The 21,374-nt window shown below is 45.0% G+C and overlaps 1 protein-coding gene across 5 annotated transcripts in view; it reads left to right on the top strand.

The window, feature by feature from the left end:
- hipk2 (homeodomain interacting protein kinase 2) overlaps window positions 1-21,374 on the top strand; it is a 194,174-nt gene that overhangs the window by 133,199 nt on the left and 39,601 nt on the right. For all 5 annotated transcript variants that reach the window (XR_014600957.1, XM_084059936.1, XM_084059935.1 and 2 more), the window contains 4 exons: window positions 1,586-1,709; window positions 3,406-3,525; window positions 8,009-8,095; window positions 18,180-18,364. Coding sequence is in view for 4 of the 5 variants with exons in the window: in XM_084059936.1 (XP_083916062.1) it covers window positions 1,586-1,709; window positions 3,406-3,525; window positions 8,009-8,095; window positions 18,180-18,364 (516 nt within the window). In the remaining variant the exon portion in view is untranslated. The remainder of the gene's footprint in view (window positions 1-1,585; window positions 1,710-3,405; window positions 3,526-8,008; window positions 8,096-18,179; window positions 18,365-21,374) is intronic.

Consider the following 21,374-nt stretch of genomic DNA (forward strand, 5'->3'; position numbering starts at 1 on the left):
TCATGAAACTGGAGCAGTGTTTCTTTTTCTTTTTTTCCGTCTCTCTTTCTCTCTCGTTGGAGTCGTTGCTAGTTATCTGGTCTAGCCTGGAAAAAATGCCCCTCTGTGTGTATATCAGTGCCTCGTCGGACCGTCTGTATTATTAACTCACATCCACCCAAAGCCCCCTATAGATGAGGCCAAAAAACGGCGGAGGACATTTATGTTGGTTTTATTTTTCATGGCATAATTGTTTCCACGTTTTTTGCTTTTGTGGCAGAACGGCTGTGGCTCCTCCACGGCTATAGGTTAGTTCCTGGAAGCATCCCCCCTCTCCTCCTCACTGTACCCCCCCCCCCCCCCCCCCCTCCCCTGGCCCTGGCCCTCGCGCCCCCCCATCCCTTCACCCCCGCCATGACATTAGACTCTGTGATTGCAGCTCCCGCCATTGGTTATCAATCACGCCGCAGCGAAGGCTCCTCCGCGTCGGCGAGCACTAAAGGTCCGCTGACATTTGAAGGGGAGTCAGAAGGATACGAGGCGCCGCGCCGACCTCGTATCCTGAGAGGAGAATAAAGCCGGGTTTATGCTTCGTCCTATAATGGTGTCGCGGGGGGGGGTGGGGGGGTGGGGGGGGTGGGGGGAGAACAGCCAATGTACAAGCTCACAAACGCGGCACGTTCGCGACACGCTGTGGTGAGCTGATTGGGGCACGAGCTGTTTGTTGTTGCGTGACACGTCGTATGAGGCTTAAACGTATTTTTTGGTGTTAAGATAAGATAACATATCAGTATCTCAACAAGCTGATTGATTGGTTTATCTCGGTGCTGTTTGTGTGCGCGAGCGTGCGTGTTTTTCTGTGATGGTGTGTGTTTGTGGTTTCTAATTCATTCTTGTTTTGCTTTGGGAATGCGTCTTATATATCAGAATGGTAACTCACTATTGAACATGTTGCAGTATAAGGAGCATGTTCTTGACTTCTTCACACAGTGTACAGCATACTGTAAAGCAGTGGTTCTCAAACTTTTTCATGTCAAGGACCCCCTAATTGACACTTATTACCCCGCGGACCCCCATTTGAAAAGATAAGCCAGGGACCCCAATAAGAGAAGGTTTTTACGGCTCTCTAGCAGTGATTATCAACCATTTTAATTTCAAGGACCCCCAGTTTGACATGTGTTAGGCTACGGACCCCATTTAATGGCATTCATACCTCTGGGACCCCAATTCATATTGTAAAATCAATGTTAATTTTACTCTGAGAGTGTACAAATGGAACCAAATGGACCCGTTAGGGTCCATTTGGTTCCATTTGTACACTCTCAGAGTTACAGACCCATAAGGGTCCATTTGGTTCCTAACTATCCATCATTTAGCTGGGGACCCCCTGGAACTCCCTCAAGTACCCCTGGGGGTCCCCGGACCCCACTTTGAGAACCAATGGTGTACAGCATACTGTAAAGAAACATAACATAGAGCCTATCCCGGACGTTCCCCTGTTGTTGACAGTGACTACTGTATATCACTGACTGAGAGCTGTCTAATATGTACTCTTAATATGTAACATGTATAATGACCACGTACCATGTGTTTCTCTGTCCCGCAGGGCTCCAGAGATCATCCTGGGCCTGCCGTTCTGCGAGGCCATCGACATGTGGTCCCTGGGCTGTGTGATAGCGGAGCTCTTCCTGGGCTGGCCCCTGTACCCCGGGGCCTCTGAGTACGACCAGGTGAGTGTGTATGGACCAGCATGGACCTGTCACCGTTTATTACCTGCATCTGAAATGAATGAAAGCCGATCGCGCGCGCGCGTGTCTGTGCGTGTGTGCATGTGCGCGTGCGCGTGTGTGTGTGCGTGTGTGTGTGTGTGTGTGTGTATGTGCGTGCATTTGTGCAGCACTTGTAGTTGGAAACAGTATCTAGGTATTTTCTTTGGTGTGTGTGTGTGTGTGTGTGTGTGTGTGTGTGTGTGTGTGTGTGTGTGTGTGTGTGTGTGTGTGTGTGTGTGTGCCTGTGCGCGCACGTGCGCGTGTGCATGTGTGCGTGCATCGGGGGCGGACGACGGGACATTCTCCAGTCCCGCTGACAGCCCCTGATGATTCGGGTGCAGCCTCCCTGTTTATCCGAACAGATGCCTCCGTACCGCACGTCCAATTAGCGGAGCCCCAACGCTCCCCGAGCAACACACGTGTGTGTGTGTGTGTGTGTGTGTGTGTGTGTGTGTGTGTGTGTGTGTGTGTGTGTGTGTGTGTGTGTGTGTGTGTGTGTGTGTGTGTGTGTGTGTGTGTGTGTGTGTGTGTGTGTGTGTGTGTGTGTGTGTGTGTGTCCCTCTCTGTCAGTCAGTCACATGATGCTCTGTGGGGAAGCCCCCCAGAAAGTTGCACTCACTAGAAACAAGACCCCCTGATTTTCCACAAGACCCTCATTTGCACATCTCGAATCAATCGTAGTCTCTGAGACTGTGTGGAGAGCGGAGAGGAGGAGGTCATGTTTTGGGCGGTATGAATATTTCACTGTCTGATAAGCTCAGAGCATTAATGTCAGCCCCAGACTTTCAAACTGCCAAAAAAAGTACAGCCCGCTGCAAAATCCCACTCCTTTTTAGTATTTTTATTTTTTTATCTGGGGCTCCGTTTTAATGTAGCTCAGTCTGTATTTATTAGAGCCAGACGGACCGGCCTGTCTTTTTTGAAAACTTTCATCAGATCTAATTGGTTGGAATAGATTTTGCACTTTGTTTTGCCCCCAAACTAGTAAGTGCTACATTCATGGTCTGGAAAGGGCACTTTTACAGATGGGTAAAAGGACAAAGGCTCAAGCCCCCTTTGATGTCTATGTGTGCACGTGCCTGCCTATTCCAATGGGGCGCGCCTGTGTCCTCCTCTATAATGAGGTTCATTCTGGTGTTGATCCCTGAAGAAGACCTGTATCTGGTTCAAACGTTGGTTTTGTACCATTACAAATATTTTTTTGCATCGTGGCTACGAGCCGTGTGGCCACTTTCTTTCTTTATCCCATTCAATCCGGGGACTGTCATTTTAGATTTCTTTGGCTATTCAAGAATAGCAGATATACAATGAGCTTGTACAGTAGATCTGCTATTTTTGAAAAATCGTGAAAATGTGTGCAAATCTTTGCTCCTGGAGGTCCCTGGAACAAAATATTTTACAAATGTTCGCTTTAAAACATATATTTAAAGATTTGCACACATTTTCACGATAAAAAAAAAAAGAAGATCTACAAGCTCATAGCGTGGCACTCAGTGCCACGCTATGAGCTTGTAGATCTTCTAAAATCGGATCCACAAATCTGTCTCTGGTCTGGATCTAATGTTTTTTTTTTCTGTCTATGTCAGGGATGTGGCTGGAAATGAATGTTGCACATGTTGGTGTTTAATTATACATGTTTTCTATTCGTGTCCTGCAGATCCGGTACATCTCCCAGACACAGGGTCTGCCTGCAGAGTATCTCCTGAGTGCAGGAACAAAGACCACCAGGTTCTTCAACAGGGACCCCGACTCTACCTACCCGCTCTGGAGACTCAAGGTATTGTGACCTGACATGCTGTTGTACAGTATTCATGTCAAGCCCCCCCCCCCCCAAAATGATACTTATGTGGTTGCGGATCCCCATCTGAAAAGATAGTTTTTGAGTGGTGCCAACCACTCCTATATCTGACTTTGTCTGTGTGTCCGTGCTGTGTATCCAATAAACAAACATTGATGACAACATCAATACGGGGCTCATCAAAGCCACCACTCTATTCACACAGGGTGTGATTTTTTTCTATATTTTTTGAAAATAGCAGGTCTACAAGCTCACAACACGTCACATCGCGACGCGTTGTGAACTTTTATCTTCTATTTTCAAAATGACCAACTGAAAGTAGTCGTCGCTTTTTTTGGGCTTGCTTTCATAGACCTGGCCGCTTGTTTTCACTTGCAAACTTACTGCCAGACGATCGGAGGTACCATCGTCTGGGGAGTCGTCTGATGGCTGCTAACAAAGCTACGCCCACTCCTTTGGAAACCAATCATGTCATCGCCCCAATATGAAGGACCCGCCCTAAAGACTTTGGATTGGTTCTGCACTGCAGGGTTGTTGTTGTTGTTGTTGTTGTTTGTTCATCTTTAATCGTCTCCTCCCAGTTTAAAAAATGAAAGCAAGGGGGCGCACTTGGATGCCCACCACCACGGAGTCCGGGTGGCAGTGTTGCCAGATTCTGTGAGAGAAACAAGCAACCAGGTCTAGGAAAACCAGACCAAAACAAGCGACTATGGGCCACGCGCGCACTTTAACATATACATCAGCTATTTGAAAATAGCAAATCTACAAGCTCACAACGCGTCGCGATGCGACGCGTTGTGAGCTTGTAGATCGTCTATTTTCAAATAAAATCTTGCGGGAAAAAAACGGTGCAACTGGCGTTGTCGAGCGTCTATATACGAACACAATTGGCCCGTGTGTGCGGGGGAGGGACACCGGGCGGGGGAGGGTGATATTTGTCACTATTGCGCGCACTCAGCGCGTGTCAGAGGGGAGTGTCGGACGGGAGGAGTAGGACGGAGGCTCTATACGTCCTCCCGATGGGGGTTCCTCACCGGCAGTGAATGTGTGTGTGGGGACTAGGAATCAATTTTCACAATGACTAAATAGGGAAGAAAAAGGGGTAAGAAGTGAAAAGCCCTCAGTCTCTAGTTGAGCGAAGCATTTGGAGACCGAATTGTGAGTCTACACACACACGCACACGCGCACACGCACACACACACACACACACACACACACACACACACACACACACACACACACACACACACACACACACACACACACACACACACACACACACACACACACACACACGCGCGCGCACACACATGCCCGAGTCAAAACAATAGAAGAATTTGACGTCACCAACCAGTGAACCTGTGGCTCACCAGAACGTTCCTCCAGCTTACATCAAAGGACAGGACAGAGAGATTTCAGCTCCAGCAGAAGCTTTATTTTCCAACTGGAGCCGGCATCAATATTCCAGAACCTCTGGCTGCTGCCTCGGTGTGAGGCATCGACAGCCCCGGCACCGGCTATAAACAAAGCGAGGGGCTAATGAGAACAAAATGGATCTGTGTGAGAGGATTTGGCAAATGGAAGCACGGCCCAAAGAATCCAGCTCAGAGGAGGGGGGTGGGGGGTGTTGGCTCGCCTCATGCCCACCCCCCCACCCACTGCACCCTTATGTAGGCCACTCAATAAATGGGAGGCTCGCTCCCTTTCCCCATTTTTTGTCTGTCGTTATCTTTGGTTGAACTTTTTTTCCGTTTCACGTATAGCGTCGGCTCTTCTTGCCTGTATGGCAGTGGTTCTCAAAGTCGGGCTTAAGGGGGTTCCAGGGGGTCCCCAGAGTATACAAATATACTCTCAGAGTTAGATTAACACTGAGGATTTTACTGCATCGATTGGGGGCACAGAGATGAAACATTTGAATCAAATGGGGGGGTATAGCGTGTTCTCTTCTCCGCGTCATCAGTGCCCATATACCCTAGGTGGGGTTGGTGAAAGGGCCTTTCTGTGTGGAGTTTGCATGTTCTCCCCCGTGTCCCCTAGGGTAGGTAATACCCTCACAAAAAAACATGCAGTAATCCTGGTCTCTATACTGCCCTCCGCTGGTCAGCCAGGGCGCCTGATGGAGGGGAAAGGAACTGGTTGGAATAACGTGTTCCATCCACGCGCTACGTCCTACCGGGGGAAACTCCCCCCCCTGTCAGGTGATAAGAAGCGGCTTGCTAGCTCCTCATGCATTGAAGGAGGCATGAGCTCAGTTCTCGGCTCTCCCTAGGCTGGCAGAGGGAGAGTAGCGCCCAGGATTACATAGGCAATTGGCACTGGGGGAATAAAAAAATAAAAAATAAATGGGATAAAAATAAATACAAAAAATAATGGGGGGGGTCTATGGCCTAATGCATATCACATTGGGGGTCCCTGAAATGAATAAAACGTTTGAGAAACACTGCTGAATGGAACGCCGCAGCGTGCAATTCGGCTCCATCTCCACAGGGTTATTCATTCACTTGGCCCGCTACGTGTGACGTGCCTCTCCGTGGTTCTCCTCTGCGATCGATCACCTCTTTATAGGAAAAAAAAAAGCTGCGATGTCTTTGTTTCGTGTGTCCGCACCAAATGACTCACAGCCCAACATACCACGTTGACAGCCATTGATGTTCCCCGAGTTCCTGGATTCTAACGTTGGTTGGCCTTCAAAGTGTAGCGAACACATCTGCTGCCCTGCGGTGTCACACAGCTGCCCAGGAGCTTATTGATGTTGTCGGCTGAAAGCCTCATAACCCATTGAGACCTGAGGTTCGCTTCTAAACTTTTTCTGAATCCTAACAGTTTTTTTGAAAAAAAAATCAAAAAAATATTTTTTCACGTTTTTTCAAAAATAGCAGATCTACAAGCTCATAGCGCGGCACTCGGTGCCGCGCTATGAGCTTGTATATCTGCTATTTTTCAATAGCCAAATAAATCTTAAAGTGACACAGATGCGTTCCAGGTCTTAAAGGGATAAGATCACTTTTGATTATTTCCATGTTTAGCTTTTTTTTTGGTCCGAGTGGAGAATTGCGCCGTCCTTACAGTATGTGATTGAACCACTTTCTCCCTATTTTTGGAGTTGTCCTTCAGTGGTGGAAAGTAGCTTGAGTGATTGATTGAGTACTTTATTAACAGTTTGCAAAGACAAGCACAGGGAGGTACAGTTCAATACAAGGTCTGTTAAGAGGATTTTGAATCCAAGAAAGCCAAGCTTGTTTCCATTGGTAACAATTCAAGGTTCAAGGAGCTTTATTGTCATTCCATACGGAACGAAATGTGTTACCCAGGTCCTGGTCATGGCAGAATGAATAAATTTGGACTCCAACTAAGTACATTTACTCTAGTACTCTGCTCAAGTACTCAGGCTATTGATGTAGCACCACTGTCCCCTCTCCACAGCTCATTACTGTGCTTCTATGAGCTGCCCGGAGGACAGGTCCTGCTGCAAAAACATCAACAAGACACAGTCATGACATGAATGTACATTGTTTGTTAACAGTGAGGAAGTCTGTTGGTGGGATTTGAAATTAACATCTGGTCTATATTCAGTCGCTGCGCTAGTAGTGACTTTTCTGTCACTTTGTTGTTACTTTCTCCTCATTGGCTGTCCTTTGAGCCAATGGGGAGTCTGCAATGCCTTCCCATACTCTGAACGGCTGTGTCACGTCATCACTGCACTAATATCTCCAGGCTTTTATTGACTGAATGAGTCAGCTCAACACCCGAACATCCTCTCAGGCTATGGGGTGCATTTCGCCTTTCCGACATGTCGCCTTTCCGACGTTAACGAACCCTATACCTAACCCTAACCCTAACCGCACGCGGAAGCCACTAGTCGGAGTGGCGAGATGTCGGAATGGAAGGAGCACCCCCAGGCTATGACATCACAAATGTGCATCGGTTGGTTCAATAATCTAAACATGTCTTATTGTTTGATGAATGGCCCAAACAACAAGTTTACCCACAGCACCCCTCCCCATCTGACGACGTTGTCAGTGGTCTGTCTGATAATAGCCTAGTTAAATGATTAGATCATTGCAAACTCTGCAGCCGCAATGATCGGTGCTCAGGTCAGGATTATATACAGTACATAAACATTCATAGATGAATAAGAATGAAATTCGCTACGTCTCTGAAACAGTGTTCAAAGGAGTTATTTATGTTATTTAAAACTGCAGTTTTTATTAGAAGCCTAGTCGTTATTTTGGTTTATGTTTACAGTTAGATGTTGGCTTGTAAGAGTGCATGAATAAATGTACTTGTGAGCTTAAGATGTGAAAGGCACCTTAATTTAACTCTTGAGTTTAATATATATATTTGAAATGTTTAGGTAATGTTTAGTAAGTTGTCAGAGTTCTTTTCAAGGGTTTTAGTTTGCCACAAGCTGGTATAATATGACCTTTACATTTATTGTTTTCTCTTCTTCTTCTCCCAACAGACTCAGGAGGACCACGAGGGCGAGACGGGGATCAAATCCAAGGAGGCTCGCAAGTACATCTTCAACTGCTTGGATGACATGGCACAGGTACTGTACAATACACTAATACTGTGTAGAATAGTGGTTGACTGATATATACAGTAGTTTTCAATGAAAAAAAAAAGAAGAAAAAAAAGATAAAAGATTAAATATCCAAAAGACCATAGCATTGATTTGGCGATGATGTGACTGTTATGGTGATAATAAAGAATAATCTACACAAGCATGACGCAGACTGTGAGATCATCTCAAAAGCAGAGCCTAAAAATACCGCTATTAAATGGACACGACAACAACATTTGAACCCACCATAGGGCTGGACTTAAAGAGCCACAGATATTGAATCCACACAACTAATCCACACGACTAACATGCTGTCATCGTAGCGAAGACCTATAAATGCTACTCCAGGAAGAGGCTGGGGAGGCGGAGGAAATTTTACCACCGACATGCTGTCATTGTGGTGGCAGCGAGAGATGTTGAGCATGTATGAGAGAATGTCAGTCAGTCTGCTTAAATAGACTGGATAGTTTGAGGCCGTACAGTATGTTGATTGATAGACTGAATGCTTTATCAACAGGTTTGTTAACAGCACAGGTAGTACAATCAAAGATTATGCTAATGTGATTGGAGAGTGTATGACCGTGGGGACCATGCAGCTTGACTTCGGCACACTGCTTGAACTAACGCAACGCTCCATGGTTTTCTGCACACGCTTCTGTTAATCAGCCGTATGGACACTGTCACCGGCTGATTATTCAATTAAACCCTACATATACTTTGTTGTACTTTGAGTCCCCGATGGCTATACTAATTCCTCTAGTACTTCCATATACACCAAACCCTCTTTGCCGAAAATAGCCTATCTATAAGCTCACAACGTGTCGCATCGCGACACGTTGTGAGCTTGTAGATTGGCTGTTTTCGATGTTCGCCCCCCCCCCCCCAGAATAGAGTCGCTAGGTTGAAGTTGTTATCTCAAATTATTACACGGCTTGGTTGAATGGTTGGTTGATTTGGTTGAATTCAGCTGTGTGTTATTTTTGAATATAATGACCGCTGAACTCAATAACAGACCTCTGTCTAATCAAAGACTCAGAGCACCTGGCTCATATCAAGCTGCGCTGCTTGATTTTGTGCCCTGATTTACAGCTAAACATTGCTCTCGAGAATGTTTTGGAAAACATTTGAAGCGAGAAATAGACAATGTAGCAAACCGAATATTGATTCTGAGTGCAAGACTTCCCGTGTTGCACTGGACGCACCTGGCTTAAATTAATGGAATGCTTCTATTACCGTATAAGCAATGAAATCCTCCGTTTTGTTGCTTTTGGGTCAATGTATTAATTTCGATATTAAGTAGCCGTGTAATAAGCGGGATAATCAATGGGGAGCGGGTCATTATTAAGAAATACACCCCTGCAGGATCATTAGACCCCTAATCACCCTGTCTGGTTTATTCCTCAATAATGACCCTCTCTCCCCATTGATTATCCCTTGCATACCGGATTCTGTACCGGCCTGATTGATCGTCCAGCCGATATATATGGGTTGTTTGCTTGTATAAAACAGAACACACATCCTACGACCTTCCACAGCAGGGTAATAATAACGGGAGCTATATTCATACAGGGCCTACTGTAGCTTTTAGGGGCTTGTCGGCTTGGCTTGTCTTTTAATGCGTCTCGTTGTTGTGATTCTGCTCAAGCTCCCTGACAGGCTCAATCAATCGCATCTCAAGGATTATCTTTCAGATATTTTGAAATCTGTTCAAATAATAACATGCAACCCAAGTCCGTTCCCCAGGGGCAGTATGTATACCGTAGACTCCTTCTATATGCAATTCTAGCAGTCAGAGAAAATGAAAGCAAGCTGTTCACTGGAAGCTTTCCTCAGCTCCTCTGCTGCTGCTGCTGCTGCTCTTCATTTGGTTTGAACCGCCGGCTAATAACTTGCAGGCGGACATTTGAGCTGAACATGTGGTCAGCTGGGTGACTGTGTTTGATGTGTACAGTTTGCTTTCTAATTTAAGCGTGATCGAGTGCGGTGGCCGCGTCCTAACTCACTGCATCTGTTGCTGTACGTGAACGCGCGGAGTGCATGAGCACGGAACCCACACACACACACACGCACACACACACACACACACACACACACACACACACACACACACACACACACACACACACACACACACACACACACACACACACACACACACACACACACACACACCCTGCGCACACACAGTGGTGGAAGAAGTACTGTTATATTTTACTTATAGGTAAAAGTAGCATTACCACAAGTAAGAATCCTCTATTAAAAATTTCACTAATATCAGCTCAGCTTGTGTTCCAGTTCCAATTTTGTCTGCTAATTTATTTATTTAATCAATTCCAATTTAACTTGTTTACCGTATCCTGTATCATGTACGAGCTCATGCTCTCTCTCCTGATTGGATGAAATTGATATAATTTAATCTTCTGTTTGCATTACATACAAAGAGCTGTAGAGAACGGGGAGACACGTGTTATTGAACAAACACTCTATAGCAGTGATTGCTATGGGAATATAGAGCTTGTTTTAACAAAAGAATATCACTTGCAGCACCTTTTGTGTACAGCACTTTGATTGATTGATGTACTTTATTTAGTAATACATGAGAACAACAGTACATGGAAGTACAAATTCACAATACGAGGTCTACTAAACTGGAAGACTCATAAAAGCACTGAGCTTGTTTCAAATGAGTTCCCCACGCACACAAATCATGAGTAAATGTACTTGGTTACCTTCCACCACACACACGACACACAAACACACACGCACACACACACACACACACACGCACACACACACACACACACACACACACACACACACACACACACGCACACACGCACACACGCACACACACACGCACACACGCGTCACATTCCAGAAGATTCGATGTTGTCCAGTCATGCGGGGCTGCTGTGCTCTGCAGGGTCAGACGATGTTGTGTCAGACAGACGCGGGTCTGGTCTGGCCTCTGGCTTCCTGTAGTCACAGTAAGACACCTGTGGGCTGTGGCAATCTGTTTTTTACCCACTGAAACAAATACAAGGAACATCTTATGCAACCCAACCAATTGACCCGCTACAAAAATCCCATATCCATCTTGTCTGCTGCATGGCTCCCCAGCCGTGAATTCATTTCACACCGTGCTGGGAAGGTTCACATTCTGCTACAACATTTGCATTAGCCCATTAAGACCTGAGGCCGCTTCTAAACATGTTTTAAATCCCAACAGTTTTTCGGAAAAAAATATCAAAAAAATAATTTTCACGATTTTTCAAAAATAGCAGATCTACAAGCTCGTAGCGCGGCACTCGGTGCCGCGCTATGAGCTTGTAGATCTGCTATTTTTGAATAGCCAAAGAAACCTAAAGTGACACAGATGCGTTCCAGGTCTAAATGGGTTAGACATGCTTGACGGGAGTTGATAGCGAGGCCAATGTTTTGTTCACCTTCCCCCAGAATGCACTGCTGGCTGCGGGCGCCACGCTTCTGTTCTGTGGTGGTCGTGGTCGTTGTCCTCCATGTTTGGTCTCTGATAATAATAATGACTTGAGGGCTGGGAGACGTAGCCGTATAGTGATATGAGACTAGATATTGTCTGGGGTTTTAATTAAAGGGGATATTTCGCTTTCGAATGAAATGAACATAAAAACAAATATATAAAACATACATGAAAAAAAGTAATTCACGGCCCCCTCACCCGTTAGAATGTCCTTCTAATGCGTGAGGGGTCGTGGTTTTTCTATTACTTTGTTCATTTGTTTTTTATATATTGTTTTAATGTTTATTTTATTTGAAAGTGAAATATCCCTTTAAGCCTTATTTTATATGTATATATTTTTTTTTGAAAAATGTACCAAAAATTATTTCCTAAAGAAAAATACAAAATCGATATCCAGGTATTTGGTCACAAACATTGTGATATTTGATATTGTCCATATCACCACAGCAGCCCTATATGTTTTGTTGCTCACTTTTCCCAAAATGCACCGCTGCTGACAGGGATGGACGCTCCTATTCTCCTGTGGTCATTGTCCTTGATGTTATCTCTGATAATGACCTGCCAGGAGAGATAAGACAGAGAAGAAAAGCAGGTGAAATATGTCTGTGAGAAAACAGACACACAGTCTGATGCACAAACAAACAACAAGCCTCAAGGTTGCAGACGACCCGTCTTTCAACAGCTCATGTTGACCAGTAGAGCCTGGGCTGGTTGAGGGCCCTTTGTCTCGCATAACATACCATGTTCCCTAGTTTGGAAAAGTTAGGACCCTTCCTTGGGCTAGGACTGTCACGATTATGACATTTTACTTGCCAATTAATTGTCGCTCAAATAATTGCTATTAACGATTTGTACAGTGCAGAAGAAGATGTGACCATTTGATTTGATTTGATTTAAACTGCAACTTTTGCTATTTTTTTCATTTGAATCCTAAATAGTTCGTTTTTGGGTTTAATTCCACCGCACAGAGATGAAAAGTACTAATTTTTTGTCAATACAAACACTCTATCAATCAATCAATCAATCAATCAATCAATCAATCAATCAATCGACTCTAAAAGCAACCTGTGCTGGTTTCATATCCCCTGTTCTCTCTCTCTCTCTCTTTATCTCCTGTGCTTCAAGCTGTGCGGGTCTATTCTTCAAACCAGTGGTTCTCAACCTTTTATTTATATATGTATGTATATATATATATATATATATATATTTTCCCGGCCCACTGCTTCAAATGACTGCTGATGGACTTAGCCTGCTATAAAAAAAAGCACAAAAAAAAACACTGTAGGAAACTGGCCTCTATCTAATGTGGGAAGGAAACGTGTCTGTTTTTGCCCCGGTCTCTCAAGAATCAAGGCCACATACTGTACATACAAGTCGGTATTGTGGACATGTGTCTCCCTGTGTATAATGGATGACATAGCTGAAGGCTCCGGGGGAGAGATGGGGGGGCCGGTTGCCAGGGAGGGAGAGATAATGAACCTCCTCTCTCTCTCCGTCGTGGGAAATGAGAGAGAGGGAGTTGAGTCCCCAGTGTGGATGTGATTTGAACAGATCAGAGAGGGAACTCACAGTTAATGCGAGACCCTGCTAGAGGTCTGCTATACGGATGGAGGGTGGGCAGGAACAAAATTCATTTTGATCTACGCTCGCCTCGGCTCGACCCTCATATAGCTGTGTGAGAATTGTTGATGGGAGGCAGGAGGAGACCGCCCAAGATCTCACCTCATCCTTCACTTATTTTTCACCCCTTTCTCTTCGTTTGGTGTGTGTTTTTTTTTATCCCACTGGGACTTTAAGCTGATTTGTAAAGCTGTAGGCCTACTTACTGATTCTCTCAAAGTGCAGTCAGGGGACACTATCACTTTTCAGCTATTAAAAAAATTGCCAATCTGAAAACTCACAATGCGTTGTGATGCGAGGTGTGAAGAATTGACACACATTGACAAATCTCCTCGGGGCGGTCCTTGGCACAACGTGTGTGTGCGGGGGGGGGGGGGTTTGGGGGTCTTTTCTGCCTTTATTTGTGTAGATGGACAGGAAACAGGGAGAGAGAGATGGGGAGAGACATGCAGCAAAGATCGTCGGGAACGGGACTCGAACCAGCGATGCGCTGTCAGGCTACATTATAGCCTATGTGCAATTTGGGGGTCTTTGACATGGAAAATGTTTGAGAACCACTATACTACTACTGTATACCGCATGGTCAGAATGCTGCAGCGCACCTCCTTTTGCGGAACGCCGCGCATTTGTAACCAGAGCTTGTCTTTACATTCTCCCAAAGTCATCTCTTCCTCTCACAGAGGACGGTGTGATCATTTCTCACCTCATTCTGAAGATTATTTCCTTTTTTATCACAGCCGGCGGAGGTGGTGCCACGACGCAGGCAGCGGGGAGACGGGGGAGCCGTACGCCGCCCCCAAATAATAATAAACCAGAGCCCAAATAATAATATGCATTGTTGTGGGGAGACAGAGAGGAGCGAATCAGATCTGGAAGCGCTGACTGGCAGCGCGCCGTGTGATAGCCTCTGGAGCAGGCGTGGAGATAAGCATTGTGTCTTTATGAGAAACAGGCGCCGTTTGGCGCTGCGTTGGGAATGACAATAAACCTGCAGGCCCGGCTGCCTTGTCTGAGTCTATTGCTACTGTCACTGTTTTGTGTGCACTGTAGCAGCACTGGTTGTCAAAAGTGGGTTTCGGGGACCCACATGAGTTCTTGAAGGGGTTCCAGGGGGTCCCCCCACTAGCAAAAACAAGGAACAGTTTAAACCAGGGGTCTTCGATGTTTTTCAGGCCAAGGACCCCTTAGCAGAGAGAGAGATGAAGCAAGGACCCCCACTACATATTCGTATAAAACTGTGTTGCAGATCAATCCTTTTCATAGATCTTTTAGATCGGCTATTTTCGGCTATAGTGTTCCCTATCACACAAAAAATTGCCGGACCCCCTGTAGTAACTCTGAGGACCGCCGAGGGGTCACGGACCCCCTGTTGAAGACCCCTTGGTTTAAACACTTAAAGCCCTAATTTGTTTTTCTGGCTATTCTAAAATAGCCGAGCTTGTACAGCAGATCGACTATTTCCGAAACAATGATGACAACTATTGACAAATCTTCTCCTATTGATTGATCGAATACTTTATTAGTCAGACATGTATAAACATTATGTGTTACAGTAAGACATTAGGCTAAAAGGACAACACAAAAAAGTCCTGGGGACTTGTTTCCATTGTGGTCCTATGTATTCAATTTAATCAATATAGCATAAATGTCATCAACAAATACAAACACTATTATCTACAAAGGAGAAAAGGGAAAAACGACGGCAGTGAATGACACCTCCTTTTCGATGGGAAATTGGCGCCCCTCCCTGGCACAAAAAAAAAGTCAAATGGGGGGATCCGCTGCCAAATACATCAATTTGGGGGTTCCAGGACATGAACATTTGAGAACCATTGTCCTAATAGCACACATTCTGCAGACTGTGGGGGTAGGTAGCGACTCGGCTAGTTTGGCCCAATTCTCCAGTTCCATGTCCCCAATAGTCACAATGCTTGGGCCTATGTGCTACAGTATCATCATCACCATCCCCCCCTCCCCCCTGTGAATCAATCCCTGCTCTGCTACGGAGCTTTCCATTCCAGGATAAATCTTCCTTCATGCCCAGTATTTATCCTTCAACCTCTCTGCCGCAATGTTTGAAGCCTTCCAAAGCTGCTTCCCCATGAGGGGCCTCGAACGGAGACTATTTAGGTTAAGTTGTCTCATGTCAGCCTTTTTTCAGGGGGGGGGTGCTAACTCACAAAATGGTGTCCTTTGTGAAAGGTTTAACTTTTTTTTTTTTTACGTGTCAACCAAACGGCCAGCATTTATTATTGAAGTTTGGAAGTTTGTTGCTTATTTTAACCTCGGTGAATAGATAAAAATCTCGGTGCGAGGGCGCCGGTGGGAGATATTTCAAGTGCAGTCTCAACAGTCTGTCTCTTTCTAGCTATGAATACTAGAGCAAATGTTTATGATGTTTCAGTAAAAGGTGCAAGGTTATCACTGGGCTGTGTGAGGCGCAGCCTGATGCCCTCACTGATGTTTCCTTGTGAGCATTAATAAGGCCTCTGTACGCTGACACGCTGAACGGGATACATACAGCCTGAGTTGTACTCGGTTTGCGAGCGGGCAATCTGGGATCCCAGGTAAAAAAAAAAGAAGGAAAAACAGTGCCCCCAGCGTTTTTCACTTTTGCATTCAGTAGCGCAGCTCTGAATCTGTTCTTGAGAGATTAGCGAGTGGGTGTTGCACACCGAAAATAAGCCTGACTACTCTTTTTTTTTATTACAACTCCAGCCAGGTCGTAATACCTAATATATCTCAGTCTCGCGTGGCCAAATGATCGGAGGTCTCTGCTTAGTGATACGTCTGTTGTCACGGTCCGCTCCTCGGGCCGTGGACGGTGACTTTATTATTTGGACCCTGAATGCCCTTATATGGTGTTGGACTCCTAAGGGCTGTTCTTTAGGCCTGTTTAGGCCGTTGTTCATTATGTTCTGCACTCTTGTGTTGTAACTCTGTTGCCTTTGCCTTGGTTTTCCATACTCTTGTTTTGTAGTAGTGTTTCCTGTCTGCCTTGTTTACTGTTTCCTGTCTTGTCTCACCTCCCTGTGATTATTGTAAACCTAGTCACCTGTGCTCGTTGCCTGTTAGCCTATCCTGTGTTGATTAGTTATGTTCTCCACCTGTGTCCAGTTAGTCCTGTGTCTATTTAAGTCCTGTGTTTGCTTCAGTTCCCTGTCGGTTCGTTGAATGTAGTTGTGTGAGTTAATGCCAGTGTTTGTCTCCTCATATTGTTGCCTTGTATTAAGTTCCCCTAGCTTTCCCAGTATAGTTTTGCCTTTTCTCCTGTATTGTCTCTTTCGTGTTCTGATTGATTAACCGGTTACTGACTTTGCCTGTACTGTACCTGGACTTTGATTACTGCCTACTCCCATTGTTTGGTGTTAATAAACACTTTAACTTGAGCTACACTGCCTCTGCCTCTCATCTTGCACTTGGGTCCTACACCTCCCCGCCTCGCACCGTGACATCTGGTGACGTGATCTGATTAAAGTGAATGGGCTAAAACTCACAGATATTACACCAAAAAAATTAACATCATCACAGAACCAATGCAAAGACTTTGGGCAGGGGTCTTCAACGTTTGTCAGGCCAGGGACCCCTTAGCGGAGAGGGATGAAGCAGGGACCCCCACTACATATTAAATATGTTCATATTAGATGCTGTATAACTTCGTAGACTTGTTTGACGGCACTATCATCACTGTTGTGCAAATTCATGTTTTGTTGTTGTTGTGTATTCTCAGACATTTAGCCACGTATATACTTGGTCTGCTCTTTTTCCCTCTACACCAAATCTCTTCGCCGAAAATAGCTGAGCATGTTGTGAGCTTGTAGATCTGTTACTTTTGACGTACCCCCCCCTCTAGGGACGCCTTATGGGGACCATAGAGTGTTCCTTAACTGTAGTGGGATGGCATCGGGATTGGTTTTCAAAGCAGTTGTCGTATGGTTTGTTAATGTAGGTTTTTCATATTGAATTTAGATTATATTTCTCCTCAGACGTATCAGTCGGCAGAGATCTGATATCTCTAATCGCTACGCCAGACTATAGGCAACATCTGACCAAGAGTCAGACGGGCTCCCATGTGACATGATGACAAAGTGATTTACCATTCCAAGCCTATCAGTATCAGAAGTGGACGTCGCACCACACTGCTTGGCACTGGCACTTGTTTCGGCTTACGCATCAGTTGGGTTGTGTGTGTGCCAAGCGTCACATGACTACAATTGATGAGTCAAATTGTATGTAATGTAATTCAAATTGTATGTAATGTAAACGGTGAGGTTCCCTTAAAGCCCTCCTAGGGTTTCTTACCTCAACGGCAACAACAATTTTCTGTCATCTTTCCTAGGAAAGAAGTAATGATTCCTGAATCAATAAATCAACAAAGTCAAACTACCTGAGAGTGATGAATGTGTAGAAAATAGCTAGGGACCCCCTGCTTATGTAGATTGGCTATATAAATATAAATCATATATAAATGAAGCTTTATTTTCAACTCTGTCCAATCAAGCAATCTTTAACATCAGAGTGTGTGTGTGTGTGTGTGTGTGTGTGTGTGTGTGTGTGTGTGTGTGTGTGTGTGTGTGTGTGTGTGTGTGTGTGTGTGTGTGTGTGTGTGTGTGTGTGTGTGTGTGTGTGTGTGTGTGTGCGTGCGTGCGTGCGTGCGTGCGTGCGTGCGTGCGTGCGTGCGTGCGTGCGTGCGTGCGTGCGTGCGCGCGCATGCGTGTGATGTCCATAAGTTAGTTGTGAGAGGCCTGCAGATTGGAATGACCAAGCCAAGAGCTGATAAGGCATTGGCTAAATTCTGTTCAATGTCTGTGATAATTGGCATTCGCCACATACAGTATGGAGGAGACGATGCTTCCTGTATCCGTGATCTGTATCCTGAAACACTTGTTGTTGTGTGTGTGACCCGTGTATGACCCGTGTTTGACCCGTGTATGACCCGTGTCCACACAGGTGAACATGACCTCGGACCTGGAGGGCAGCGACATGCTGGCAGAGAAGGCCGACAGGAGAGAGTTCATCGACCTGTTGACCAAGATGCTGACCATCGACGCGGACAAGAGGATCACCCCCATCGAGACCCTCAACCACCCGTTTGTCACCATGTCACACCTCCTGGACTTCCCACACAGCACACTGTACGTATATATGCTCCAGTTTGTCCCCTTTATTTGCTTGTCTACGGTCAGCGGTTTCAAGTCAAGGACCCCCCGAATTTATATGGATTTGGCCACGGACCCTCATCTGAAAAGAGTTTGTGCCAGGGACCCCCCAGAAGAGAAGATTTGTGTAAAAATAATTCTAAATTATTCAACCTTTTCCAAACATTTAAAAAAAAAATAGCAGATGTACAAGCTCGCTGTGAGCTTGTAGATCTGCTATTTTTGAATAGCCAACATATAAATGGATAAAGTGCTTAACATTTTTTTGTGATGCTATATTAACTACTTTTGCTGGGGACCCCCTGGGACCCCACCAAGGACTCCTGGGGGTCTCCACTTTGAGAACCACTGGTCTACGTAATTCTCAGTTTTTTTCAAAGTGACGAGCTGGAACTTCCAGGGGGGGGCTTTGAACTCTATAACCCCTATCCCAAGTTTAATTTAACAACAGTTCACTCACTAGTACAGTGAATTAAATTCACTTGAAATTATTGCGATAAAAAAAAACACACGTTTAGTATTCCATGAAGCTATTTCTTGACATTTTGGTTAAATTTAAAGGTGCTGTAAGTGATATTGTTTTGGTTAAAAAGTTAAAACTCTGATTCTGATAATTGCTGTATAGAGCAGGGGTCTTCAACAGGGGGTCCGGGACCCCTAGGGGGTCCTCAGAGTTACTACAGGGGGTCCCCCAAATCTTTGTGTGATATGATTATTTGTTTTTACCTTGAACCACTTGAACCCTAGCCTTTTCTGAGGAGAACTTTAGCCAAAAATAGCAGATCTACAAGCTCACAACGCCTCGCACTGCGAGGCGTTGTGGGCTTGTAGATCTGCTATTTTCGGCAGAGAGGGGAAAAAGAGCAGACCAAGTACAGAGTGAAAGTTTACTAAGTATTGACGGTTTAAGTGGTTATAAATGTCTGAAAATACACATTAACATGAATCCAACATCTATGAAAAGCTTTAATCTGCAACACAATTTTATGTAATATATAGTGGGGGTCCCTGCTTCATTTCTCTCTCAGTTAGGGGGTCCTTGGCCTGAAAAGGTTGAAGACCCCTGGTATAGAGTGTTTGTTCAGTAACAGGGGTCTCCTAGTCTCTCCATTTCTTTAGTAAACAGAAAATACATTTTCAGGTGGGTTACAAATTCCATCCCAACTTAGGAGAAAGACCCCTTTATCAACCTCATTTTATAGTGTCCCAGAGGTAGCGTGCATGCGAGGTAGCATGTGTGTGCACGTGTGTGCACGTCACGTGTGTGTGTGTGCGTGTGTGCGTGTGTGTGTGTGTGTGTGTGTGTGTGTGTGTGTGTGTGTGTGTGTGTGTGTGTGTGTGGGGGGGGGCAGTTTTTGTCCAGGGAAACTGACTTACAGCACCCTTAATGGAATTTAACACCTTTTCATATCAGGGTGCCTACAGGGCAGACTCATTTCAAATGGGGGCCTTGACCTAATGGAAGTCAATTTGGGGTCCGTGACATGAAAAAGTTTGAAAAGCCCCTGGAGTATATACAGTATATGAATGAATATCACTGCTGTCGTCGGGCAAAAACCTTGTATCTCCATAATTTCTACTTTTGATTTTGCCCACCCGTAAATGTATGACCTACTTGATCATACACAGTGGCGTGCATAGACATTTTGAGGGGCAGGTGCTCAAGTAAATTATACTTTTTTTTGTTTACTTTGTCTGCTCTTTTTTCCCTCTACACCTATACCTCTTTGCCAAAAAATAGCCGATCTACAAGCCCACAACGCCTCGCGCTGCGAGGCGTTGTGGGCTTGTAGATCTGCTATTTTTGGTAAAGTTCTCCTCAGAAAAGGGATGCTAGGTTTCGAGTGGTTATGGTAAAAAGAAAAATCATATCACACAAAGATTTTGCGGACCCCCTGTAGTAACTCTGAGGACCCCCTAGGTATCCCGGACCCCCTGTTGAAGACCCCTGCTGTAAACTAAAAAAAAAATCACACCCTGTGTGAAGGTAGCGGCGCCTTTGAATACATTATGTCATCGATATGTGTTTATAATGTGTTTATAGCCATGTGTCATGTGAAGCTTGACCAATCACTTTGTTGACGGGTCTGACCAATCAGAGCGTCGACGACAGATAAAGTTAAATTGAGGATCTAACTTTAAATAACTTACCTAGAAGGAGACTTTAGCCAAATAAAAATATATACAAAAAAAAACATGAGGAAATAAAAAATAAACCTTGACATCATAGTGATGTCATGAATAGTCCCCTTGCCTGACAAATCACAACCTTGACGGGCCTGACCAATCAGAACCTTGACGGGCCTGATCAATCAGAACCTTGACGGGCCTGACCAATCAGAACCTTAACGGACTCTTGGATTCTCGATCGTCTCTATCAAACCATTCTGTCATAACGGATGACTGGGTCCCGAACTCAGACTTTCTATACATTCACCCTTCATCTGTTCTTGTATCTTTCTCTTTCTATTCGTCATATTAACTTTAAATAACTTACCTAGACGGAGACTTTAGCCAAATGAATAATAAGATGAAGTCATTGTCATCGTTTATATAGACATCGAATTCTATATTCATGACATCATAGTGATGTCATGAATAGTGACCAATCACAACTTTGGCGCACCTGACCAATCAGAACGTTGACGCACCTGACCAATCAGAACGTTGACGCACCTGACCAATCAGAACGTTGGCGCACCTGACCAATCAGAACGTTGACGCAAAAGCCAGGCATAGAGGGCTAATATCCGCTCTATACCTAAAGGTATAGAGCGGCTAGCGCCGCTAAAAAGAAAGGGCACTTCTGGTCAAGAGGGCAAAGGGCAGGTGCTCTAGCACCACCTAGAGTCTATCTGTGCACGTCCCTGATCATACAAGAGTGTAAATAGCAGATCTACAAGCATTGAGACACGTTGTTGTGAGCTTGTAGATCGTCTATTTCCGCTATTTTTAAATGTTATTTTTAAAATAATTATAAAAATGG

This window comes from Gymnoscopelus microlampas (assembly GCF_963454915.1).
Source record: "Gymnoscopelus microlampas genome assembly, chromosome: 6".
Taxonomy (NCBI): domain Eukaryota; kingdom Metazoa; phylum Chordata; class Actinopteri; order Myctophiformes; family Myctophidae; genus Gymnoscopelus; species Gymnoscopelus microlampas.